This window comes from Notothenia rossii (genome assembly GCF_949606895.1).
Source record: "Notothenia rossii genome assembly, chromosome: 4".
Taxonomy (NCBI): Eukaryota; Metazoa; Chordata; class Actinopteri; order Perciformes; family Nototheniidae; genus Notothenia; species Notothenia rossii.
The window spans coordinates 93,883,089-93,910,931 of NC_136902.1; the positions used below are offsets into that span (position 1 = coordinate 93,883,089).

The 27,843-nt window shown below is 39.1% G+C and overlaps 2 protein-coding genes across 6 annotated transcripts in view; both read left to right on the forward strand.

The window, feature by feature from the left end:
• The first annotated feature begins 294 nt into the window (after positions 1-294).
• LOC307037732 (uncharacterized protein) lies at positions 295-2,545 on the forward strand. Its single transcript, XM_079678796.1, has 5 exons — positions 295-437; positions 714-805; positions 1,113-1,223; positions 1,339-1,615; positions 1,777-2,545. The coding sequence occupies exons 1-5, from the start codon at positions 363-365 to the stop codon at positions 1,945-1,947; spliced, it is 726 nt and encodes a 241-aa protein (XP_079534922.1). The 5' UTR covers positions 295-362; the 3' UTR covers positions 1,948-2,545.
• A 2,450-nt stretch (positions 2,546-4,995) lies between these two features.
• LOC307037555 (uncharacterized protein) overlaps positions 4,996-27,843 on the forward strand; it is a 44,944-nt gene continuing 22,096 nt past the window's right edge. The window contains exons 1-4 of one of the 5 annotated variants that reach the window (XM_079678560.1): positions 5,109-5,131; positions 12,379-12,412; positions 12,817-12,912; positions 22,447-25,236. In XM_079678560.1, coding sequence (XP_079534686.1) covers positions 12,833-12,912; positions 22,447-24,328 — 1,962 coding nt within the window. In that variant the 5' untranslated portion in view covers positions 5,109-5,131; positions 12,379-12,412; positions 12,817-12,832 and the 3' untranslated portion in view covers positions 24,329-25,236. Of the gene's footprint in view, positions 5,133-11,858; positions 12,413-12,816; positions 12,913-22,446; positions 25,237-27,843 lie in introns of those variants that run through there. The other 4 variants (XM_079678561.1, XM_079678559.1, XM_079678562.1 and 1 more) reach the window with 4 other exon arrangements.

Consider the following 27,843-nt stretch of genomic DNA (forward strand, 5'->3'; position numbering starts at 1 on the left):
TCTTCACAGAGTTTTTTGCAGGTTTACCTTTGGATTTGTTGTTTTGTAAGGAATGAGTAAACTAATTTGTCCTAACTTGTCCTCATGGGTAACTTAAAACATGCATCATTCCACTGCAGGATCTACTAAGGCATCATGTCTTGGAGAGGCTTTACCGATTAATAAGATGTGAATTGGTAAGACGCACATATTCTGTACCGTGTCCCAAATATCTGGTGCACATACTGTAGATACCAACCGTAAACTTATCCGGTAAGTTCGAAGTGATTATTTATAGAAATTCAATGTTGTGTTTATTTGCCATTGCTATGGTCAGGATACGTTTTTGTAAGTAATATTGGGATTTATTTAAACATATACATATGTTTCAATTGTTTTTTTCTTTTTACAGTTACAACATTGTCATTTTTGGAGGCATTGATGGCTTTTCCAGAAAGGTGTGTTACAATACTTAAAAATCCATAGACATACACACACACACACACACACACACACACACACACACACACACACACACACACACACACACACACACACACACACACACACACACACACATTTATATACATATGAGAAACGCTAATGTTTTTATCCAGTTAACAGCAAATCCACACATTATGTACTCCAAACCTCTCCGACTTCAATAATCTGACCACTATTAGTATTCCTTTCAGCTTTAAACATCAATAAATGAATTGATTGTGTCTCCATAGATTATGTACCTTGGAACATCAAATGACAACTGCTCTTCTACTACACTGGCATTCTTCAGAGAGTCTGTCCAACAGTTTGGATACCCACTCAGGTACAAATATCTGTCTAAAGTGGAGGTGAGGTAACAGTAGCACCACCTGGTGGCAGAACACTACATTTAAAGTGACAGATGGTGAACCAAATGCCGTAATCACACAGAACAGGTTACTGATTGAGGTTATGGGGAACTGTATGTCGTATTGTCGAATATATTCACCTAACCTGTTATCTTGATTAGTCAGCAATATTAATCCTTCCTCTAACAAAATCAAATTGCTGGTTTTTGTAATGCCTGCCTTTTAGAATGCTTTTACATGAAATGGTAACTTGTACATTTCATGAAGATTACTTTTCTTTAGAGTGAGAGCAGACCATAGTGTGGAGAATTTTGGGGTGGCGGAGCTCATGTTGACTGTGCGTGGGCCTAACAGTGGCAGCTTCATTTCAGGCAAAAGTGTGCACAATCAACGGTAGGGCATGTCTTTTGATTTTTGTATACATTGAAATATTTTTATATTTTTTTCCACATGCTGTGCTGAAAATGTTGAAATCTAAACCCCATTATTTAATTTTTGATAACACTAGCATTGAACGGTTGTGGAGAGATGTCTGGATGGCAGTCACCAGCATCTTCTACATTGTCCTGCACTCACTGGAGGATGAAGGGCATTTGGATCCCAGCAACAGTACCCATTTATTCTGTTGCCACTATGTGTTCCTGCCACGTCTTCAACACAGCCTGAAAGTGTTCCGTGATGGCTGGGACAACCATCGTTTAAGGACTGAGCATAACATGACTCCAAATCAGATGTGGGCAATGGGAGAACTGCATAATCCCATTCATGATCCTGATGATGTTGAGGTAATAACATCATCATTTGTATGGGATATGTGCATGGAGGAATAAATGCATAGGAATGTAGTGATACTTCTTTATTCTTCTTTTGTATACAATTATAACGGTACATAACAGCGGAAGAAAAGTATACATATTTTTAAAAACTGTTTTGTTTTTTGTGACAGAGATTACAGATCCCCTACATTGACTGGGAGGCCAGTAGTCATCTGCGTGAGGAACACTCGGGAATAGTTGTTCCTGTCACCCGGAGTCCTCTGAGCGATCAACATATGGAACACCGTAATGCTAATATTGACCCAATGTTACCATCAGATTCCTTTGGAAAGGACATCTAGATGAACACATTACAGTTGGTTCTCTTTACGACTGGAAATTAAGAGCAATGGATCCATGGACTACCAGTAGCAGACAAAGTATTCAGATACTTGACTTAAGTAAAAGTCTTGCCTTTATAGTCTTACTTAAGTAAAGGTATGTAAGTACTAGCAAAATGGACTTACATTTGAAATACTCATTATGCTTTTAAAGGTTCTCTGTATGTGTTTTGATTATATAGCTGCATTAATGTGTATGTGTCATTTCACTGATGTAAATGTTTATGGTTAATATTGACGAAACTTTTGTAGTGCTTTTTATACTGTTGGCTAGTTTAATGTATACCAATGCATTATATTCTCATAAGTGATTATCTACGTTTGTCAGAGAAACAGCCCTGTTTCCAGCATTGTGACTATGTATTTGCAAAGGATGATACAAGCAAAACCATCTAATCATAAAATTAAATAAAGTTGTTGCATAAATGAAGTGGAGTAAAAAGTAAGAATAATTCCCTCTTAATCCATAAAATGGAAATACTAATAAGTAAAGTAAGTTTAGTTGACTACAGTCCAGTCCTGTATCCTACATAATAAAATATGACAATCATGAATGTCTTTCTTTTTATGAAATCAGTATCCCACATTTGTTTTAAACACTTGCAAATGATATATGCTAGAAACCAATGTATTGATATACTATTTACAATGTAAAGTCCTGTACTCTGCAGGTGCTGGTAAAGAGCAATACAATGACAAAACCTTTCCAAACAAAACAACTAGTAGGTAGGTACGTAGGCAGGTAGGTAGGTAGGCAGGCAGGTAGGTAGGCAGACAGACAGATAGATAGATAGATAGATAGATGGATATCATATATAGATAGATACTTCATTCATTCCAAATTGTGAAATGTGTGGAAACAAGTATAAACATTATAACATTAAATACAAATGAAAGCAATAGACAGGAATATATGCATATACAGTAGAAAGGACACGATGAATATTATAACATTTAATGTAGTCCTACTATGAAGGCTGACCTAAATACGGTGCTTTTCTACATATTACTTTATTACTGCACTGGTAAGGTAAAATTAGGCCGATTAATAAAATGTGAAGTGCTTTGTAACTTCGACCCGCGGCCGCTTGACTGAATACACAACAAACAATGAAGAAAGACTTTTATCTGGGCTGCTTCGCTGCCAGCAGCTCCCCCCGGACCCAGCCTGTACTTCAACATCAACGAAAGTGCTCGATATATGCTATATTGAACCAATAACACAAACTAACTGTATCACTATAACATGATGGTGATAAAGAATGCATCTAACGTTCCGCTGTTCATTATAATAAAAAAACAGAGCATTAAACAAACCATCATGCTCTTACTTTGAAATCATGCGGAAAGGTCGTCATCAGCAGGCCATCACGTGGTTTCCAAAAATAACCGAGTGACACGAGTAGATTTTAGCGGAGACCGGCGGAAAATGTGTCTCAGAATTCCGTGTTTGTAAAAAAATTCCGTGTGTGTAAAAAGACGATCCACAAGCAGAAATGTGAGATCCGCGAGCAGAGATTTGAGCGCATTTTTGGTCGACAAATTCAAAACGGATTCACAAATGCTTGATCGAAAGTTGTAAATGTTAAAGAGATATTCAGATCTTTTTTTTATTTGTAAAAATATTTAGCGTATTTGCAGATCCGTTTTACACTTGCAAAGGTATTTGTGAGTTTGCAAATCTTTTAAATGCATTTGTGGATGGTGTTTTACACACAAATAATTTTTATGTTCACACAAATAATTATGAGACATATTTAAGCCCATAGCTTTTCCTTCTCCTTTACCAAGTTGAACTGGTAGTGTTATTTGCTTTTGTAGTGCAGTTTTTGCTAATCTATCAGCACACTCGTTCCCTTTCACCCCCTCACGTGCAGGCACCCAGCAGAACTGCAGATCTATGCCGCTTCTGTGCAGTCTTAACAGGCTCTGATTCAGTTCTATGAGAATGTCTTCTCTGGTAGTTGTTGTTGATTGTATGCTTTGTAATATGGACAATGAATCTGTACATATAACCACCCTATCTGGTCTGACCCCTTCAACCCACTGCAATCCTATTATTACAGCAAGCATTTCTGCTGTATACACTGATAATTGATCAGACGCTCTTTTTAAAATAGATATTTTAAAGTCTGGGATGTATATGCCAACTCCAACACACTCTTCCTTGTTCTTAGAACCATCTGTATACATTTGTAGGTAATTGTAGTACTTTTCGTTCAGATACAGACTTGTTTTAATTCCCACTTCATTTATTTGCCACTCTTTTTTCCTTTCTATGATATTCATATCTATGTTAGCTTCTGGGAACAGCCATGGGGGAACAAATGGGGTTGCTTTGGCAAACGTGATATTCTCCACTCCATATGCCCTCGTTCTTTCCTTACTCGTCCAGCCAAACCCACGTCCCTGGAATTTTGCATATTCCCAGCAATCCTGTAATATTCTGTTTGAAATATTTTCTTCTCCACTTCCTTGTAGTCCGACCCAGTATGACAGAGCAAGTTTCTCTCTTCTGATCTCCAGAGGTGTCTCTCCTGCTTCTATCAGAACTGCATTGATAGGGGATGACTTTATTGCTCCAATACACAGCCGCAATGCTTTATATTGTATTCTATCAATTTTTAAAAGCGATGTTTTTGCTGCTGCTCCATACACTATACAACCATAGTCTGTCATCAATTTCTGCAGCCAACACTTCTAAATAGTTCTTATTTAACGCTGGTAAAAAGAAAAAAGGAAGCATCCAATCAAAACAGCGCATAGACGCAACGAGCCAATCACAGCAGAGTACTGGGCGGGACCAGGTGGAAGAGGCCAATCACAGCAGAGTACTGGGCGTTACCAGGTGGGAGAGTTTTGAGATCTCTCTCAAATAACCCCTGTTTTTGTTACTTTATACCGGCCTGAAAATCAATTACATCCGCCTGAATGGTTCATAAGAAGACTGCTATTCTTACAGTGAGGTTTTAATAAAAGATTGATTTCAGAAACACATTTTATTAATGTCTGACTCCCTGTAATCCATGTGTTTTCTATACAACCAACCTCCAACTGATGTCACATCTCCTTGTTATGTTTGGAGCACGTTTGGAGTCATGTTAAGTTTCACTTTCACTTCAGCAAATAACTGCTGCGCACTAAAGGTAAGATGAACTGCGGATTAAACCCATCGACATATAAACGTATATTATTGAACACTTTGATTCATTCTCAGTAGGCTACATACTAAATATGTATATATGTAATACTACTCATGCTGTAACGTTACCACGGATGCTATCTAGTTTATAAATGTCTTTAACCGTGTATGCTAGCTTGGCCTCGGTTAGCTTAGCACAAACTTCCTCATTGTTCCAGAAAACTTTTTTTAACGGCTTTATAAACCGTTAATGTGACGGTTGGTCGCGATGTTTTTGTGTTGCCGTACATTGTTACCACAACCGAAGCTGAATTAAAGTTAGTACTGTTATTATAAAATATGTTGTTTATCTTTGTCGGACATTTTGTTATATAAGGAGATCTTACTAATGTGTTATTTCCGATTACAGGGAACTCTCTTGTCATATTTAATCAATATTATTTAAGTTAACAAGAAATACACAAATGTGATGTAATTCAGTACAATTTTAAAACATTTAACTTTTATTTGCTGCTACTTCATAGGTTTACAGTTTACTGCCCTACATTTAGCGGCTTTATAAACCGTTAATGTGACGGTTGGTCGCGATGTTTTTGTGTTGCTGTACGTTGTTACCACAACCGAAGCTGAACTAAAGTTAGTACTGTTATTATAAAAGATGTTAGGCTTGTTTGAGACGAGCTGCGGCTTGCCTCGATAGTAGACATATCGATTCTTCTTCTTCTTCTTCTTCTTCTTCTTCTTCTTCTTCTTCTTCTTCTTCTTCTTCTTCTTCTTCTTCTTCTTCTCTCGGATTGCAAATAGCTTTAAGGTGCACACCGCCACCTCCGGAGTCGGCTTGACTCGGTTTGCATTTATAAAGAATGCACAAATGTGTTTAATCGTTAATGTCAGATATGTACTAAGTAAATACATTTGTTCCTGCTCAAGATTGGATTCAACTTTATTGTTATTGCACAAATTACAGGTACTGAGACAACGAAATGCAGTTTAGCTTCTAACCAGGAGTGCAACAAGCAGTAAAGTGAAAAGTAATGTACACAATCTAGAATCTACAGAATAAAATATAGAATGAATTGAATGATGAATAAACAGTGAGGGGTATGAATACACTAGATACACAAAGCAGCCTGTGAGCAGTATGAACAGTGTGTATGAATACACTAGATACACACAGCAGCCTGTGAGCAGTATGAACAGTGTGTATGAATACACTAGATACACAAAGCAGCCTGTGAGCAGTATGAACAGTGTGTATGAATACACTAGATACACACAGCAGCCTGTGAGCAGTATGAACAGTGTGTATGAATACACTAGATACACACAGCAGCCTGAGAGCAGTATGAACAGTCTGTATGAATACACTAGATATACACAGCAGCCTGAGAGCAGTATGAACAGTGTGTATGAATACACTAGATACACACAGCAGCCTGAGAGCAGTATGAACAGTGTGCATGAATACACTAGATACACACAGCAGCCTGAGAGCAGTATGAACAGTCTGTATGAATACACTAGATACACACAGCAGCCTGAGAGCAGTATGAACAGTGTGTATGAATACACTAGATACACACAGCAGCCTGTGAGCAGTATGATCAGTGTGTATGAATACACTAGATACACACAGCAGCCTGAGAGCAGTATGAACAGTGTGTATGAATATGCTAGATACACACAGCAGCCTGAGAGCAGTATGAACAGTGTGTATGAATACACTAGATACACACAGCAGCCTGTGAGCAGTATGAACAGTGTGTATGAATACACTAGATATACACACAGCAGCCTGTGAGCAGTATGAACAGTGTGTATGAATACACTAGATACACACAGCAGCCTGTGAGCAGTATGAACAGTGTGTATGAATACACTAGATACACACAGCAGCCTGAGAGCAGTATGAACAGTGTGTAAGAATACACTAGATACACACAGCAGCCTGTGAGCAGTATGATCAGTGTGTATGAATACACTAGATACACACAGCAGCCTGTGAGCAGTATGAACAGTGTGTATGAATACACTAGATACACACAGCAGCCTGAGAGCAGTATGAACAGTGTGTATGAATACACTAGATATACACAGCAGCCTGAGAGCAGTATGAACAGTGTGTATGAATACACTAGATCAGGGGTACTCAAATACAAATCTTAAAGGTCCAACATTTTTTTTTCAACAAGACAAAGGTCCGTTTATTACGGTCATTCAAACTTTTAAACAATTACAACAAGATTCTTAACACAAGGTTGCAAAAACAAAAATAATCTGTATGCAGCAGTTTTCCTTGTTATTGTGTCTGTGCTCGATCCCTCAGGGTCACAGTGTAAGAGCTGCAGTTATGAATAAAGGCAGCCGCACCTTCTTTCATTCAGCATTCCCATTATTGCTTTATAAATGTCTTGCCCCCTTGAGTGTCCACTGAGGTTCGTCAGGCCCAACATCTTCAACAAACCCCCCCTTTGCCTCATCATAAAAACTCACAAACACCAGCAACTGAGCATTGTCAGTGGTGTCAGTGGACTCATCCACAGCTAAGGAAATGCACTGTGCTTTTTGTATTCCATCACAAAGCTGATTCATCAAATCACCAGCCAGTATTTATGTTCTTCTGGTTGCTGTGGAATCTGAGAGGGGGATTTGCTTGACCTGTTATTTCCTCTTTTAGTTTGCCTTCAAACATGGTCTCCATCACTTCAGTCATGCATTATTTTATACTTCAGTTATGATCCAGTGGAAAGCCCTTACGTGCTGGCCTAGTTCAATCAAAGAGGTTACTTTCTGTTGGCTGGGCAGTGTAGTTTTACACACCGTCTTATTTGACTTTCTCAGGATTTAAAACTGTTTTTTGGGGGCAGACCCCACAAAGAAAACATATATTTACACATGTAAGGTCATCATCTTAACAGTTTTGTATGCTCATCCGTGAGCAGAGCATCAAGTTGACATGTCTTTTACAGCTGAATGCGGCGATTACCATCTTGTTCAGCAAAACGCCTCACACACGGATTAAGATCAACAGCTTTAGTGCGTTTTGATTCAATGCTGAGTACAGCCAACCTGACAGGCTCTTCTCTGTCATTGCAGACCGCAAATACCTCATTCCTTCAGTACTTGGGTCCGAATGCTTCTCGTTTTGCGCCGTACCGTTCAAATGAAATCGCCGCCTATCATATTTCCAAGCTCGCGCCAGGGCCGGGGGAGGGGTTACAAGGCGTGCGTCTTGTGCTGCATTCACTTGTACTCGGACATTAGAGACTTTCTCTCCGATGAGCCACAACTTTTCTTTCAAAACAAAGCTGCCAACTGGGGTGGCAGCTGGGGTGGCAAGGCCTATTTTGAGGGTAGCAGTTGCCCCCCCATGCCACCCCAGTAGGTGAAACTAGGCTACTAGAGCTCTACAGTACAGATGTAACTAGATGAGCTGTTAACTCTCTGACTTTTTTTTTTTAAACACACGCATTTTTCCCACCCGCATTCCGCGAAGACCCGCCCTACTGTGCCTCTGATTCGCAGACTGTTGGTGGGGGAAAACAACTCTGACGGGATGCTGAATGGGATTGGACCAATGTGTTGACAGACACACACAGACAGTGGAACAGTCGGACATGCAGAGCGCGGTTTGTTGTTGGACACAGCGGAACATTTTGACTCGTTGCGTTGTGGCGATGTCTCGCATATGAAAAGTATAATTTGCTCAGAGTCCAGAGACAGTTGTGGTTCGGTCCGGATCCGGACCGGAGTCCGGACTTTGAGGATGCCTGCACTAGATACACACAGCAGCCTGAGAGCAGTATGAACAGTGTGTATGAATACACTAGATATACACAGCAGCCTGAGAGCAGTATGAACAGTGTGTATGAATACACTAGATACACACAGCAGCCTGTGAGCAGTATGAACAGTGTGTATGAATACACTAGATACACACAGCAGCCTGAGAGCAGTATGAACAGTGTGTATGAATACACTAGATATACACAGCAGCCTGAGAGCAGTATGAACAGTGTGTATGAATACACTAGATACACACAGCAGCCTGTGAGCAGTATGATCAGTGTGTATGAATACACTAGATACACACAGCAGCCTGAGAGCAGTATGAACAGTGTGTATGAATATGCTAGATACACACAGCAGCCTGTGAGTAGTATGAACAGTGTGTATGAATATGCTAGATACACACAGCAGCCTGTGAGTAGTATGAACAGTGTGTATGAATATGCTAAGATATATAAAGTATGAAAACGGTAAGCAGTGCAAGTATAGTATAAAATATATAGATATTAATTTCACGATAAACATTGTGGAACAATGATGAAAAATGTGAATGGAAGAGGCGACGTAAAACGGACACAAAACAACAACAAACTTTTGCCGAGCCAATTGGAGAGCTTCATCAGCAGCACGGGGTAAAACCCACCAATGAATGAGCGCTCAGCTGGAGATACCAGCGAGTCGTTTCCCATCAAGCATTTCGCTTCCCCGCCTCGCTCTCAAGGCTGCGGGCGTCTTTGTCCCGCGAGATTTCAACGTCTCATGTAGGTGAGCCTCCAGAGCAAGTCGGACAAAATGACTAACCATCATGCAACGCACGAGCAAGACGTTGATCGCAATTGCGCAGGTCTGCGCAATTGCGATCAACGCACTAGCAAGACGTTGATCGCAATTGCGCAGGTCTCGCTCATCTCAAACAAGCCTGTTGTTTATCTTTTTCTGACATTTTGTTATATAAGGAGTTCTTACTAATGTGTTATTTCCGATTACAGGAAACTCTTGTCATATTTAATCAAACATTATTTAAGTTAACAAGAAATACACAAATGTAATGTAATTCAGGACAATTTTAAAGCATTTCACTTTTATTTTCTGCTACTTCATAGGTTTACTACCCTACATTTAGGGGGAATTAATGGACATGTAGTCTACTTTACTTATTTAATGATATTACGATTAATCAACAAAAAATACATTATGACACAAAACAATTAATTAATCAAAAACAGTACACAAATGAGCTGAAATTAGATGTACTTTCAACAGCTACTATATTAAATAGGGGTGCACCGAATGGGAAATTCTTGGCCGAAACCGATACCGATAATAGGAAACAGTTGGCCGAAAACCGAATGCCGAAAGGCCGAAAATGATTAATAGAAAATTAGAAATATATATATATATATATATAATGTATACATTTTTTACCAATGTTGTTCAGCTACCTGATTATGGAAAAAGACATGATTATGGCAAAACTTAACTTTAATAATAATCACTATTATGGGTCCATAAAACATTTATTCAGCACTTTTGAATGCATACAGTACATTAATTCCAAGTCAAGTGCATTTTCTTTTCTCTGTAGGATAACTACAACAAAGTGCATTCAGAACAAAGCCAAGGTGCTTTAAAACTGCATAAACATCTAGGCCAGTAGGCCCACAACAACATAGTGTAAATAAAGACTGTAGCAGCCAGGCCTTCAACAACAACAAATGCACCTATAAGTTTGGTAACCTAACGTGTTGTTGTGATGACGTAATCAAAATGCGGTGACAAGCACGGCGCGCGACCATGCTCGCGGCTGGCTCACAGCCAACATGTTTGCCGCTTGGAGATATTTAAAAATATCAGAGAAAGAGGTGCAGATTGTGATTTGTAAAACGTGTTCAGCTGACATTTCTCGAGGGGGTGTAACTGCAAAGACTTTCAGCACTTCGGGATTACTCCACCACTTGAAATCAAAACACCCGGACAAATATGCGGAGTATGATCAACGTAACCCTGTTCTCTGACATTCGGTTAAATTTTTTCGGTGCTAAAACCCTTTCGGCCGAAAGGGCCTTTTTAACCATTTTCGGCCGATAATTTTCGGTGGCCGAATATTCGGTGCGTCCCTAATATTAAACATGATTAACACATGAATGTGTCATTAAAGGTGGGGTAGGTCATTTTAGAGAAACCAGCTCGAGTGCGCTAGAATTAAAAAATACACAGCCGAAAAAAATCTGCCACTTCCTGACAGAGCCCCTCCTCCAACACACACGAACGCGCACATGACCAATAGAGTGGCGAAGTCACGCCCATCTACTTCAGCCCCATGGGACCTTATTTATGAAAAATGATGTATTGAGGTCAATGGAGAGAGAAAGATTATCTTTCGATCCCGTTTGAATTGTGCCACGAATTACGCATATGATGTTTGTCAATTTAAAAGATCATTTCCATGTAAAAAAAGTCACAGTTTGTCTTAAAGCTGTTGAAATATAAGACTATGAAAAATACGCAACTAGAAAGACTACAAATCCCAGAGTCGCGTACATTAACGTTACACATTACACTCGTGTTACTCACCGAAACCTTGTAAAGCCGGTCCCGCATGCTGGCTCTCATGGAACCAACTAACTCCCCTTGTGTGTATGTACAGCTCTCAACATGCGCAGACTTGGAGTGATTTTCACCTCTTTTAATACTTTTGACCTCATTCTGAAAGAAAGAGGTGAAATGTGCCAACGTGACGGCCGTCTTGGTGTTGGTGACCTGTGCAAGACCAGAGATGTAGTTCATTGAGCGCTTGTCAAAAAAAAAGTGTTACTTGACAGTTTTTATTTTTTTGACTGGCAAAATTATCTTTTATATTGACAAACATCATATGTGTAATTCATGGCACAATTCAAACGGGATCAAAAGATAATCTTTCTCTCTCCATTGACGTCTTCAATACATGATTTTTCCAAAATAAGGTCCCATGGAGCTCCCCCGGAAGGGGAGGGACTTCGCCACTCTGTGAGGGCGCAAGATAAGTTTGTGCACAGATGGAAGGCTGACAGGCAGGTAGGCCATCCAGTGTAGCCGGGCCGGCTCAGATGATTGGTCGTGCTTTTTACAGTACTACGGCTTCCACAGATTTATTTTATGGGTTTTTTGTCAAAGCACTTCAGATATTCATTGCTATCGGGATGTTAAGAGCATTCCATGGAATATAACAAAAATTGTATCTCGAGCCGGTTTCTCAAACTTACCTACCCCACCTTCATGTATAATCAAATTGTGAAATACACATTGTTCTGACATGAAATCATTCTACATAATGAGTATTTAACACAGAGTCAAATATACATATTTTAATGGCAGTACATCTACTTGCATTTTGTATTCAAGTTCTTACTTTCAACAAAGAAAGGGGAAGAATTGTATGAATAAAATAACTTCTGTCTTTATTTCTTCTCCTTTTCACCTCTGGTCCCTTGGACATGGATCTATCCTCATCCCCAGGTATTCACTTCTCCTGATTGTTATCAGGGAAACTTGAATGAGTTGTTTTTCTACATTATTAAACAGGAACACTTTTACATTCAATTTTGACTTTCTAAAAGAAGATTTGGTCTTTAAAAAAACAAGAATTAGGAAATGGGATATAACGCGTAATTTATGAATCAACTTGTAATCCCCTCTTTAAATAATTCAAGTCCAGTTCACGTCCAAAGGCTGGATTTTAATCTGTATATTTTGGTGCTATTTCATTGATTTATTGATCAAATATATAAAGAATGTTCACAATTAAAAACAAGTAATAAAAGATTATGCAATGGGAGGCCAAACACCTAAAAGTCTTATTGAGGGTCTCTTGAAGTACAAATATATAAGCTCTTAACATTTCTCTCTGTCCGTCCACGCAGATCTAATCCTGAGAAGATGAGTGCAGTTTCTCCTGCATCGAGCTGTGAGTCCCTGAAGAGTGACCGCTCCAAGGACTTCCCTTTGTGTTTCAAAGGGTAAGATGCCGTTTCTGAATCTTTCCAGCATTCATTTTCTTAAGAATATATCAGTTTTATTTAACACTAACATATCTGCAGTGCTGATAACAATGTGTGTGCCTCGTCCATATATCTAACTTCAATGTGATGCACATTTCCCTTTAGATGATACTTATCAGACTTTAAAGCATTATGACGTTTCTCAACCCGTTCTTTCACGATACCTTAACTGAGTGTCCCTCTGAACAGCAGGGGGAATATGTCAATCATGTAGATCATGCTTGTTCACGTTAGAAATGTTGTTAGCCGTGTCCATCTACCTCTGTCTTTCAAACGGCATGATTTACCTTAAAGGCAGGTCAGCCATTTTCTATAGATGATGGAGGTCAGACACATTTAGACCAGGTTTTCTCCTCCTCCTCCTCTTCCTCTTCCTCCTCCTCCTCCTCCTCCTATTTAGTTTTTCTTTAGTTGTTTTTACGATACATTGGAGTATGATAGGTGAGCACTCCCCTGACTGCACGTCGCTGAAGTCAGGGTAGCATTTTATAAATCCCACGTACTGTAGGCTATACCGGTCTAAATGTTTTCACTTTGGTCTATGTATGTAATATAAAGTATAACTTATCTATAACAGAGCCTCTGTATGACTTTAGTGAACCTCTGAATTGAATTAAGAATAAGTGTAAACAACAGTGCAGTACGTCCACCTAGCTAGTTAGCTTCACTAACGTCACGTATTTATCCGTGTTATTTAACAAAAATGTACGTTTTAATGCCCCTTTGGTTTGACGGGTGTGACGTTAGTTAATTTAAAGTAAGTTAAAACCCAATACTCACATTTATCAGTGATTCCTCCGCTTGCTGCTGCTTTTAAATCCACTCTGCTGGGGAGACCGGACCGCCATTTAATTTGAACAAAACTCACTCGTCCTCAGCGCACATTGGATCCTGGGATATGGTAGACCGCGAAGGATGTATCCTTCAAATCCGGGAAAATAAGGCCGCATTCGGAGGAGTCTTGTCGTCTTTTTTTTTATTGGGACAGCCTTCTTTCGGTGGAAGTGACATATGCAGTCTACAAATGCACCCTTCAAAGGATGCAACCCCTGAATTTAGACATGGCCATTGACATAGTAAATGAATGAGAAAAGAAGGTCTTCCTGGTTGAACTTGCGCTGAGCTTCTGTAGTCCTATTCAGCCACTTGGTAACAACCATCGTTTCTCAGACACGTCAACTCTTCAGAAATCACCAGTGGGGTCTCTGCTGATGGATTTAATGTAGAACAAAACGTGATCCGTCTCTTCAATGTGTCTCAACCACAGACCTTATTTCAAGATATTTTCCTAAATCCTATGGAGAGATCCCATTGCTTTTTTGTCGAGGGAACCGGAAGTGGTAAAATGCTAACTTACTTCCGGGTTTTAGGACGCGTCACTGTGGCACTCTATAGAGCAACAGGTTTAGGAGAATGTGATTGGTTGGTTGAGGGACGGGGCGTGTCACGTGTAAATGTATCATTGGTGCTCGAGCTGACTGCCTGAACTAGCTCGTAGGTTTCACCCCATTATATCAGCCTTTCACTACTACACTATTACTTTCTGAAATTAGTACATTTCTTCATTATTATTATGTTACTGTTATTATGTTACTATGACATTACTACATTCATACATAATTACATTACTAAATTATGTTATTATTATCAGGGCTCAACGCTCACTTTTAAAAATGGTTGCCAGGCTGGCAACTAAATACCAGTAGTGCAGCTGTTGTTCTTCACAGATCCCCCAAAAAGGAATTGAGCAAGTCACTAGTTTCTTGGTCATCCGTTGTCTCCCTTTCAAATTATTTGTATTTTTTACCTTTGTGCTGACCCCCACCATAGAGCCATGGGCCCTTCAGCATTGAAGTCTTGGATTGGCCAGACTAATACATTTCTAATGTTAAATAAATGAAAACCATTCACAGTTAAGAATTAGATATGAATTATTAATGCTGTAAATTACCTTTAATATGTCTAACTATATTTAAAACGTGTTACCTTTTTATAGAAGTGATTATATTTTTATGCCAATATTTTCCTATGGTAACGTTTTCGTTTTGCACTTTTATTTTGGTAGTAATAAGATCGGGACTCTTATTTTGAAGGAACTTTTACCGGAAGCGAATGGACAACATTCCTCTTTGCTTTTCATTCGGGTTCACCTTGCGCTTTATCAGTAGAATCACTTTGAACATTAGTTTGAGATGTTGACGGGTTGGCCGAACTTTTAACCCCACATTCAAACAACTTAATTTGCTTCGCAATCTTTTGTAAAAAAACACGGCGAATGTCACTACCCGATCCGCACTACGCATGTGCGAGATGGTCCGCCATATTGGACAACTCCATACGGCAACTCCAATAGGACCTTTGACGTCTAGACGGCTGCCCGATTTGCCCCTTGCATGCGCGAGTCATAAACGTCTCAAATATCTATACAAAAATATTTTGTTATTTTATTTTATTTCGAATAAAATGAAGGACATTCACAGTTAATGTAATAAAAATATAAATTATGAATGCCATACATATCAACAACGACAATGTACTTAACCCAATAAAAGGACAGATTAAAAAGAGTTGTTCAATAATAGTGAAGTCACGTTGTAATAACAATAACTCATCGGTCAGTGTATGTTTTGGTCATTGGATTTTCTTTTCACAAATGGAAAATCAAAAACAAAAAATGACTGGATATTTCATCTTCGTTTTAAAATTGAAAAACCAAAATTGAAATACAAGGCGTTTGTCTTTATCATGGTCATAAAGAGATTTACTAAACTTAAAAAACGGGATGATTTTCATCTTCTACTTCTCAAAACAAAAAATAAAATCACTAGAAAACAGAAACAAAAAACCCCCCCGTTTTTTCATATTCTGCTACCGGAAGTTGTCTTTCAAAATAAGAGCGCAGATAAGGACGGTCAATCCGTGTATCTACGGTCCATTTGTTTTCACAACGAAAACAGCCAAGACACATATTGAGCCCAGAAAATGAATGTTATTAAGGGCTGTAGATATAATAGGCCTGTGTCTAAAATGGACAACATTGTTAGGAGATTTAAACTATACAGCGAATCTGCACTGCGGTCAACTCAGCCGTCTCTCGAGTTTGTTATAATTTTTTCTGCCATTAGTTCTTCGTGAGATCGATCCTGTTGGACTCAGTAGGCTGGTAGTGACACTACTCCCACAAGTATATGAAGTACTTACTGTGTACTTTTCCAGTACTCCTCTGTCAATGTCCCCTCCTGAGAACAAGAATTCATGTTTCTCTGTTATTTTGAATCAGCGTTAAACCACCTTTCTCCCTGAGACTGATATTGTTGGACGGAGTATTTTAAGAGGATGGAAGACATGATATCAGCAATACTTCCAGTCAGTACTCCGGCAGCAGCATTTTTACCCCTTGGAAAGTCTTGCCCGCTATTTCAATTGACTATGATTGAAGTTAATAACAATATTGATATTATATAGATATAGCATATTTGATGCAGTCTTTCTGAACACTTTTAAAATAAAATACTGCAAATTAAGAATATGTTTAATGTTCTGCACAGATAGTGCCTTAACTTGAATTTGAAAATAAGTGGCAGCTTTATTAATACAGCAGATGAAAATATTTGTGGAAGGATCAATTCTTCATGGGCTTCAATGGCTCTCTAGATAAAGGGCGTTGTATGGTTGCTTGTATTATCCTCAGATATTGGTTTGTCTAAATAACTAGTGACATTTTAATGAATATTGCAAAAAAGGCATATATACAGTGGGGAAAAACAGTATTTAGTCAGCCACCAATTGAGCAAGTTCTCCCACTTAAAAAGATGAGAGAGGCCTGTAATGTTCATCCTAGGTATACCTCAACTATGAGAGACAGAATGAGAACAAAAAAATCCAGAAAATCACATTGTCTGATTTTTAAAGAATTTATTTGCAAATGATGGTGGAAAATAATAATTTGGTCAATAACAAAAGTTCATCTCAATACTTTGTTATATACCCTTTGTTGGCAATGACAGAGGTCAAACGCTTTCTGTAAGTCTCCACAAGGTTTTCACACTGTTGCTGGTATTTAGGCCCATTCCTCCATGCAGATCTCCTCTGGAGCAGTGATGCTTTGGGGCTGTCGCTGGGCAACACAGACTTTCAACTCCCTCCAAAGATTTTCTATGGGGTTTAGATCTGGAGACTGGCTAGGCCACTCCAGGACCTTGAAATGCTTCTTACGAAGCCACTCCTTCGTTGCCCGGGCGGTGTGTTTGGGATCATTGTCATGCTGAAAGACCCAGCCACGTTTCATCTTCAATGCCCTTGCTGATGGAAGGAGGTTGTCACTCAAAATCTCACGATACATGGCCCCATTCATTCTTTCCTTTACACGGATCAGTGGTCCTGGTCCCTTTGCAGAACAACAGCCCCAAAGCATGATGTCCCCCCCCCCATGTTTCACAGTAGGTGTTCTTTGGATGCTACTCAGCATTCTTTCTCCTCCAAACACGTCTAGTTGAGTTTTTACCAAAAAGTTATATTTTGGTTTCATCTGACCATATGACATTCTCCCAGTCCTCTTCTGGATCATCTAAATGCTCTCTAGCAAACTTCAGACGGGCCTGGACATGTACTGGCTTAAGCAGGGGGACACGTCTGGCACTGCAGGATTTGAGTCCCTGGTGGCGTAGTGTGTTACTGATGGTAGCCTTTGTTACTTTGGTCCCAGCTCTCTGCAGGTCATTGACTAGGTCCCCCCGTGTGGTTCTGGGATCTTTGCTCACCGTTCTTGTTTCTCATTTTGACCCCACGGGGTGAGATCTTGCGTGGAGCCCCAGATGGAGGGAGATTATCAGTGGTCTTGTATGTCTTCCATTTTCTAATAATTGCTCCCACGGTTGATTTCTTCACACCAAGCTGCTTACCTATAGGCTCTGTGCACAAGATGGCGTCTATCAACTTCCGGCGGCTGGGTGTGCGGCCGAGTACTTCCGGTTTGAGTATAGAGTTTTGACAGCTTGACAGCTTGACAGTTTGTTATGACACACCGAGAGCAAGAATGAGCGGATTTCGGGGTAAAGAAAAGCGATTGGCCTTCCAGCGTGTAAGAAAGTTGGCACTACATTGCTGTGTGCCCCTTTGTACAAATTCGTCCCGAATCAGAATCCCTTTATTAGTCCCACAGAGGGGAAATTTGCAGTGTTACAGCAGGAAAGAGCCACAGACAGCTTAGCGTTGAATATCTTACATGCGTTATAAAGTACTAAGTTATAATATAATAAACAATATGCTAAAAAAAAGATAAAAAGTTACAAAATTTTTCAAAAATACAGATAAAAAACAAATCAAGTCTACAAATCAAATCCTGTAGCAGTTCTTAGGATTTAGCAGCCCGGTATATATTACAGTTATTAAAGATGGCATATGTATATAAAGTATATATTGCACATAAAGCACATATTGCACATAGTTTGACGGTATTTAACAGCAAGTTACACAATGTTATAATCGGGAGATAAGTTTCCATTCATTTTGGCAAGCCTGGGCAACAACGATTAAAAGATTTCTTGCTCTCAAACCAATTGTGTATTTCATTACAAAAAGCAGTTATACCATACTATGTTTAGGTACTCATGAATTATATCCTCAAAACAAACTCACATAAATAACAAAGGAAAATATATAATTTAATAAATCCACAATATGATAACATTTTACAGATTAATTTAATAAACTTTTACAAAACATAGGTTGATGTTATATCAGGGGGGAAAATACATATTTAAACATTTCAATTAGTCTCTGCATATTTAAGTAATGCTAGTTTATATAACAGATGAACAGATGTACAATATCTAGAAAGTAGATGCAAAAAATATATATGATGTGTGCATTTCCAACATATCCTCTGAAAGAGTGTTATATCAATGCAAGATAAGGTAGTTAGCATCCACAACTTTTGTTAATGGATAACTATTGAGTAAGTTGAGTAGTGATGTTTTTTCGTGGTGCAATGTCTGCTGAGAAGTCCTTGTATGCCTCACTGACTTTGAGGACATCTGGGTCTGGCAGCTCCCCCCGCACGGCCTTGTAACATGTACTCCTTTGAACATGTTTATATGATAATTAGGACTTTAAGAACAATTTTACACTCAGACAACGATCACAAAGTTATAGCAGGCTACATACAATTACTTAGGACAATATATATTACCTTACACCGTCAGCAACTCTAAACTGCTTTGGCTTAGTGGAGATGAACACCATGTCACTCTCTCTGCCTGGTTTCACACCCTATTAATTAAACAAAAGAATTGTCAAAAGAATTGAAAACGTCGTTGATGCAACATACTAGATCAGCTCTTGGCACAAAGGAAATATTCATTAAACCGTGGATTGGTTGTGAACACATACTGAACTTACCGTGGTTCTTGGCTTGTGCCATCGCTGCTCTGTTTCAGTGCAGCTGAGGACAGGGGGTACGGCAGCCAGGTTGAGGAGTAGTGTGCGGTCTGGAACAGCAGTGCAACATTGTGGTTGCAGAGTGCTGTTCCAGCTACACAGGAACACTTTGCCACTGCAATCTCCAGGTGAGCAGTTCTTAAAACTAAATGTCAGTCATTTTACATTTAGGGCACTGCTTCAATACAACACAGACAAATGAGAAAGCTGAGAGCAGGCTGATCAGTAGTAGTAGGTGTGGGGAAAGGCTAAACCATGTCAGGTTTTCAGTCACATCACATACACAGAAGTTCTGCTGTTTGGAATACTGTAATTTAAGGACATTCAAACAGATAAACTTGTATAGCCTGTCTCAGCTCTCTCAATGTATTATCTTATATTATAACTACATAAAATAGTGTTAGTAGAACGTTGAACAGCTTAACATAGATGTAGGGTACAAAACCAGCTCTTACCTAAAACTGGCCAATACAAATACCTGGACCCTACATGGATTATACTAACCATTCAGTAAAGAACAGCAGCCGTCACAACCAGTTTCTGGGGTTTCCATGACAGCAGAGACGGTGTTCAACCTCTCATTAAGAATCTTTGATGAAAGCTAAGTTTGGGTTTAGCTAATGTATTTATCATTTTCCACGAGAGGGTTACAAAACGAAAATAAATCTATAGCCCCTTCATGCTACACACACATAGCTAGCTACCAGTTGATGTGAGCAAATGTATTGTCACTATGTAATCTGTTGCAACACGTCAGCTAGCTGGGCTTATTTGAATCCTAAATCGCAGGTTACCTACTCTAGCCACATCAAAACCCCAGAACATGAACCTGATTGAGGCTTTGAACCGATGAACACTTTTTATTTTCCTCCCTACTCTGAGATCGTGAGGCTTTTCATGCTTTCTCATGGACCTGTAACAGCTAGCCCTGATGCTCACTCTCCCTGAAGGTAGATCTTTGTTTGAAACTGTGGGGAATTGGATATCATTCATGTTATCCAAAAAAACGTAATAGTACATCATTAAAACACTTTACACTGTATCAAGACTGTCAAGTTGTCAAAGTTAGCCAGTAACTACAGCTTTGTTTGTCACTTACCTTCATGTAGCTACATCTTGAACCCCTTTTCTCTTTTGCTCCTCTGGGCTGAGCCTGCCGCTTGTACCAGCCGATGTACATCACTGATGTTAACCTTCGGTAGGTCATGGAGACATCGAGTGTAAAATAGTGCCTATATAATATCTATACGCTATCTCTCTCGCTATCTATTGCTATCTATATGCTTTCTATCGCTCTTCCCTCTTCCGCTCTATTGTACACCGGAAGTTTACAACCACACACCCAATGAACCGGAAGTTGATAGACGCCTTCTTGTGCAACTAGCCTATTGCAGATTCAGTCTTCCCAGCCTGGTGCAGGTCTACCATTTAGTTTCTGGTGTCCTTTGACAGCTCTTTGGTCTTGGCCATAGTGGAGTTTGGAGTGTGACTGTTTGAGGTTGGGGACAGGTGTCTTTTATCCTGATAACGAGTTCAAACAGGTTCCATTAATACAGTTAACAAGTGGAGGACAGAGGAGGCTCTGAAAGAAGAAGCTACAGGTCTGTGAGAGACAGACATGTTGTTTGTTTGTAGGTGACCAAATACTTATTTTACTGAGGAATTTACCAATTAATTCATTACAAATCCTATAATATGATTTCCTGGATTATTTCCCCCCATTCTGTCTCTCATAGTTGAGGTATACCTAGGATGAAAATTACAGGCCTCTCTCATCTTTTAAGTGGGAGAACTTGCACAATTGGTGGCTGACTAAATACTTTTTTGCCCCACTGTATATAACCTGGCTTGCTTAACCAGTGTGTAATTCTTCAAGCACCACAAGATTCATAGTTTATAAAGTACAATTCTGGGCCATTGATTGTGTCATTTCTCCAAACACATACAGTCAAAATGCCTGTTATGAAGCCTTCAAATGGTGCAGGAAAATAACTTTACATAGGGTTATACTTAAAGACAGGACTATGCAGTTAAGAGAAGAGAAAAAAGGAAAGCAAATTGTTATAATGGGTGATGTAAATGAATGACAGACATAATATGAGGTCCTTGGCACTCAGACTTTAGAGGGGTCATTTTGTGATCATGGGTTATCACCCTTACAGCATCAGGACAATATCATATGGAGTCAGACACTGGAAGTGTGCTGGAGGCGTTGACTGGGACTGATGGAAGGATGAGGCTGATGAGACTGAAGAATCTGCGAGGAACGAAACAGCGGCAGAGGAATAGTTATATATTAAAAGACAGCAGCATCATAAGAGGGCAACCATGTGACAGAGTGTCACTTTGCTGAAGGATAGTTGTGACCAGCTATCCAGGCCAGACTCTAAAGACTTTCCAAGGTGTAAAAATGCTGCTGCCGGAGTACTGACTGGAAGTATTGCTGATATCAAGTCTACCATCCTCTTAAAATACTCTGTCCAACAATATCAGTCCTCAGGAAGAAAGGTGTTTTAACGCTTATTAAAAGAAAAACATGCATTCTTGTAGTCGGGAGGGGACATTGACAGAGGAGTACTGGAAAAGTACACAGTATCAGGGTGTCCGCGGGGTCTTAAAAAGTATTAAAAGTTGATAAATCAATTTAGCGAAAATTAAGGCTTTTAAAAAGTATTACAAAGTATTAAACGGCATTTCCCAAGGTATTAAGAAGGTCCACAGCGACGACAACATGAAACACCCTTTAATTTACTGAAACGACATGTCGGGAAACCCCCCAAGGCGGCCCCATTAATACATTATGACATAAATACTTTAACCTATAACATCACAACATTATTACATTAATACATGTTCCAGGTCAAATAGTTTGTGGCCTTTGAGTCATTAAAATTCAAATATATAATTCATATATAAACATATTCATATATAATAATCATATTTGAGAGTTCTTGGAGGATTAAGGTATACAGACACGTAACCGCTTTTTGTGAGGTGGTATTTTTGTATTTCTATGTTCAGTAGTTTGGAGATAATATTTGTACTTTTCTACAGGAACATCTCACACAAACATGATAACACCAACTACAGAGTTGAGATCATTCCAGGATCTCCTTCTGTCCATCGGCTGAAACCAAAACAAGGCAGCATAGGATCTATAAGAAGACTGACTCTCGGGGAAAGAGATCCAACAAAGAAAAACAAAACCATCTTGCTTGTTGGTGAAACAGGATCAGGAAAATCCACTCTGATCAACGCTCTGGTTAACTACGCCATGGGAGTGAAGTATGAAGACGATGTCTGGTATCAGATGGTACAGGAAGAGAAGAAGAGTCAAAGAGAAACTCAGACGTCAGACGTGATCGTGTACGAGGTCTTTGGTCTTGAAGACAGAACTCTGCCCTTCTCTCTGACCATCATCAATACCCCTGGATACGGTGACACCAGAGGGAATGAGAGAGATGTCCTCGTCAGTGAAAGATTGTTGGACTTGTTCCGCTCAACAGAAGGAGTTCATGAGATCGATGCTGTGTGTCTGGTGTTGAAAGCGAGTGACAATCGACTGAGTGACCGACTGATGTACGTCTTTGAGTCAGTGGTGTCTCTGTTTGGAAAAGACATAGAGGAGAACATCGTTGCCCTCATCACACATTCAGATTTTATGACACCTGAAAATGTTCTAGAAGCTCTGGAAGATGAGAGCATTTGCCTTGCAAAAGACGAGGAGGATCAACCTGTTCATTTCATGTTTAATAACATCCAGAAAACAGAGAGAAATAAGAAAAAAGAGCGTACTCTAAAGTATTATTGGGAATCAACAGACAAAGAAATTGGTCGATTCGCAGATTTCCTGAAAAATACCAAACCAAAGAACCTGACAGGAACTGTTGGAGTGTTGAACAGACGCATGAGACTGAAGGCATGCATCGAAAACCTGCAGGAGAGAGTTCAGTTCATTGAACTGAAACAGAGAGAGATCAGACAGACTCAGGAAGCTCTGAAGAAACACGAACAAGACATGAAGAATAACAAGGACTTTGAAATAGAAGTGGATGAAGTCTATAAATGTAAAGTACCTTTAGAAGGTAGGAAGATATGGTACTTGTTAAGGTTAAACAATGCAGGAGCTACCTGCTGTGAAGACTGTAAGGAGACTTGTCACTATCCATGCGAAGTGGCCAGGTATCCACATCGATGTGAAGTCATGTATTGCACAATATGCAAGAAAGGGTGCGGTGACAAAGGCCATAAGAATGAGCTCCACTGCACAGCATGTACTGGTCAGTGTCATGTATCCAAACACGTGAAAGAAGAACAATGCACTAAATGTAAGGATAAGTGCAGGGATCCAAGTCATCCGAAAACACCCTGGAGATATGAAAGCAAGAGCAGGAGAGTTACTAGGACCATACAGCAGATGAAAGACATGTATGAGACAGGTAAAGAAGGCAGTAAGAAGTCAGGAAGTCTCTTGGAAACTCTCCAGAAGAAAATAAAACACCTCCAGAAAGACAAAGATCAGTTTCTGGAAGAGTCTTTCCAACATGTTGTCAAACTGGAGAAAATCGCCCTGAAGGTTGTTTCACTCTCCACTCATGTCCACCTGGACTTCCTGATCGAGAAGATGAAGGAGAAGGGAGAAACAGAGAAGGTCAAGAAACTGGAGGAGATGAAAAGTAAAATGGAGGAAAATCAAAGATTCAAATCAGAGCTGAGCTACATGTCTGGTAAAACAGTAGCTTTTGGTAAAGCAGCTATGAATCTGTTCACAGCAACAACCTCTACACTGTTGATGAAAGGTATCAAGTTTGATGTTGATGATGTGATTGACCTTTACCTTTTTAATTCCTCGAAAGAAGAAGAAAACAAAGTGAAGGATTGTTTGGAAGAGATGTTGGATGAGGAGACTCGTCGTTACCAGCATGAATATCATTGAGAGAGTTTGTGGAGCTCCAGACGAACACAGACCCTCAATTGTTGCTCTGGTTTCAAATGGAGGAAAGAGCCCCCCCTGCTGTTCAATGTTAGCTACAGCAGCTCTCTCTCTCTCCTCTGTATACAAAGCATGGCAAATAAAGCAATGCATGATTTGATGACTTGTTCTTTTCATGGAAAGTCAATTGACTGATATACTTTTGGAATAAGAAAATGATGCCTTTGAATCTTTAGTTGACAGTTCTGCAGAAAGACTTTGCAGCTCTTGAGGCTTTTGACTGATTTTTAAACTATGTTTGGTGTAAAAGACGATGTGTAATCATTTGTTCTGATGTTATTGTGTATTCTCCACATGTGAGGATGTTCAACCTGCAGCTCAGTTTCTTCAAATCACACTCATCACATGTCCTGCATATAAAAGAGACGCAGCTTTCTGCTGGAAAGTAGAACAAAGAAAAAACTCCATTTCTAGTTTTTTATGAGTTGCATTTATAACTTTTTAGATGTTCATCTTGAGTTGCTTTATTTGGAGACTTGATTGTTGTCGGTTGAGTTCATCTTTTTTCTTCATCATTTGATCATTTGTGCATAAAAAGCTGATGTTTGTGGTGTTTCTTGAACCATGTATGATGATGATCACCTTGAATGTGTTGTTTATGAAACAGGTGTCAGTGACGACAGAGCTGAAAGAAACGTCTCCTGTTTTTAAGATTTGCATTCAGTTACTTTGCATTTGACCTTTTTAGATATGAAGCATTTATGGTTTTATTTTGAGACTTGAGTTTCAGCAGTTTAGTTCAGATTCTTTTTCTTCATCATGGAATCATTGTTATCATGTGTAATCATTTGTAACCATATATCAAGTGAATCAATAAAAACAAGTAGACTGTTGTGGTCTACTGAAAGACAGCAGCTTCTTCTGTGATCGTGTGACTTCTGAGCAAAGCTCGATGCGGCCTCTTGGGGTTTTGATGAATGTATAATTACATTAGAAATACATTTGATGTTGAATCACTCAAATCTTTCAAAGTTATCAGAAAGATGGAAATCAGGAGTTGACCCTAATTACAAATCCACTGCACAGATATTTAGTTTCTTAAAAACACAAACAGTCATGGTTCTCTGATTATGGGAAAGTTTTTGCTCAAAAGTAATAAATATTCAAAGTAGGTGATTTTGTTTCTCCTGAAGATATGTTTCAAAAACATTTAAATAAATGTTTTTAAAATATGCTAAAGTAGACATTTCATTACGTCTCCTGAAGATTCATTCTAGATTAGATTAGACATGTGCAAGTTTATGAATATTTAATATAAGAGCACAAGTTTGGTTCTTTATTTGAATCAATATGAAACATGTAGAGTAACTAGCTCCATGTAGTGCTGTAATTAAATAACTAAATAAAAGTTATTAAATCTGTTATAGAGGGGTACAAAAGGGTTACATCAGAATATAGTATTGTTAGTAAAACTTGTATTCGTAGAACATACGAATAATGCTATTGCTTGGTTCCCAGTGTGTCTGTGTGTGTGTGTGTGTGTGTGTGTGTGTGTGTGTGTACATCTGTTATAGACAGGTACAAAAGGGTTACATCAGAATACATTATTTGTTGTAAAAATTGTATTTGTAGAACAAACAATTAATGCTATTGCTTGGTTCCAATCTGTGTGTGTGTGTCTGTCTGTCTGTCTGTCTGTCTGTCTGTCTGTCTGTATGTCTGTCTGTCTGTCTGTCTGTCTGTCTGTCTGTCTGTCTGTCTGTCTGTCTGTCTGTCTGTCTGTCTGTCTGTCTGTCTGTTTTCTGCAGCTGCACTGCCCCCATGTGTCCAAACCCATTGCTGCAGCCTCTCAATGCTCACATTACATGTGCTTTATAGCTATGAGATGTAACATCACGGTTTTAAAATGTCTAAAAACGGTTGTTAAATCAGAAAAACACATGGAAACCACCACCAAAAAAAAAAAAAAAAGTACATGACAAAGTTGCAAATCGAAGTAAACATCCCCCGTGTGTCCAAACCAAGACCCCAGGTTGTGCTCCGGACTCTGAGGAAAATATTCCTAGTGGCCAAAAGGCGGTACTACAATTTCCATATCAGTCCGTGACGTCACCCGGCCCAGAAATACTGTTTACCCCTTGACAATCAGAGTGTGAGTAATGTGAAGTTCTTTTGCTAACATCCAAAATACATTTGTTATTAAAAAAACAAATACATAATAACGACAAATAACTAAATAAACAAATACATACAAGAGGTAAATGGTAATCAAGAAAAGATAAAATAACAAACCAAATAAATCAATAAAACGTAAACACCCAGTTATGAGGTACAATTTCATCCCTGTATCTTCCAAAAATCATGTCCTTCCTTTTTTTAACCAGTCGTACGTTAGGACATCCCCTGAGCTCCTCATTCAAACTGTTCCAGAGCTTCACCCCACAAACAGAAATACTAAAACCCTGCTTGGTTGTGCGCACCCTAACATTAGTGAATTCAAATAATCCCCTTAACCTGTAAAACCCCAAGGTCCCCCCCGGCGGGTACTTTTTTTGACACTGTGTCTCAGGGGATCTTAATATTTAAGAACCCATTAATGTGTTATACCAGATTAACGGGAATAATCTCAGCTAACTGACGATACAAACCATTTTTACCAAAACAAAACACAAGTCTCATAAGAAACATCTAAATGACCCCTGAGCGAAAAATGCTAACCTATTACTGCACCGATAATCACTCCTAGCTCCCTTATTACTTATCCTAGCTGCACATCGTTTATGATCGTAAAGACACAGAATCTAACGGTGCCCACCTCAACACTGAAAGATACAAACTTGCGACATTATCAAAACAAGTGGCGCTAGGTAGCCCACAACGCTAACATGGCTTACCTTCGTCTTTGTCTGGTCTAAACTGGTCTTCAATGGCATTAAAACGATAACAATGATGCTGTAGTTAATCCAATGTGTCTGTGTCCCCTTTGAAATGTTCTGATAATCCATAAACTATACTACTGTTTTGTGGAGTTGCTCTGAGAGAGAAGCGGTGAACAGGTGTCTGTATTTCACACTTTTATTGTAAAGGTAAACATGATGGAGGCGATGATGATCTGTTAATAAAAAAGATGGTTATGTAAATGTAAAGAATTTATATTAAAACGTTTATTTATTTATTAAATTTGTTATATGTATTGAAGATGTACGCTTTAAGGCCTCTTGAGTTTGGCGTAGGTGTTGTAAAATATTTGAGTAAATTAAAAAGAATACTTACATTTAAAGTATTTCCTCCAGCTGATCGGTTCCTGGAGATTAAACACACGTTTTATATTTGACTCTTTTTCTAATGAGGGTTGATACTGCAGGTTACATCCTCAATGTACCAATACTGCCCTCTCCTGGATTTAAACAGGATGTCACCCGTTATAAACTATATATTATTTTGATTTCAAATAACTATAAACACATGTACAATTACTAAAACTTTACTATGAACATACTGCAGGTAAAAGTCCTGCA

Bases quoted from the DNA above. Each gene is read 5' to 3' on its own strand.
- LOC307037732 (XM_079678796.1), top strand. From the start codon at position 363: ATGTTTCAATTGTTTTTTTCTTTTTACAGTTACAACATTGTCATTTTT. The intron at 1,224-1,338 runs GTAGGGCATGTC...TGATAACACTAG, and splicing joins AAAAGTGTGCACAATCAACG to CATTGAACGGTTGTGGAGAG. The intron at 1,616-1,776 runs GTAATAACATCA...TTTTTGTGACAG, and splicing joins ATGATCCTGATGATGTTGAG to AGATTACAGATCCCCTACAT.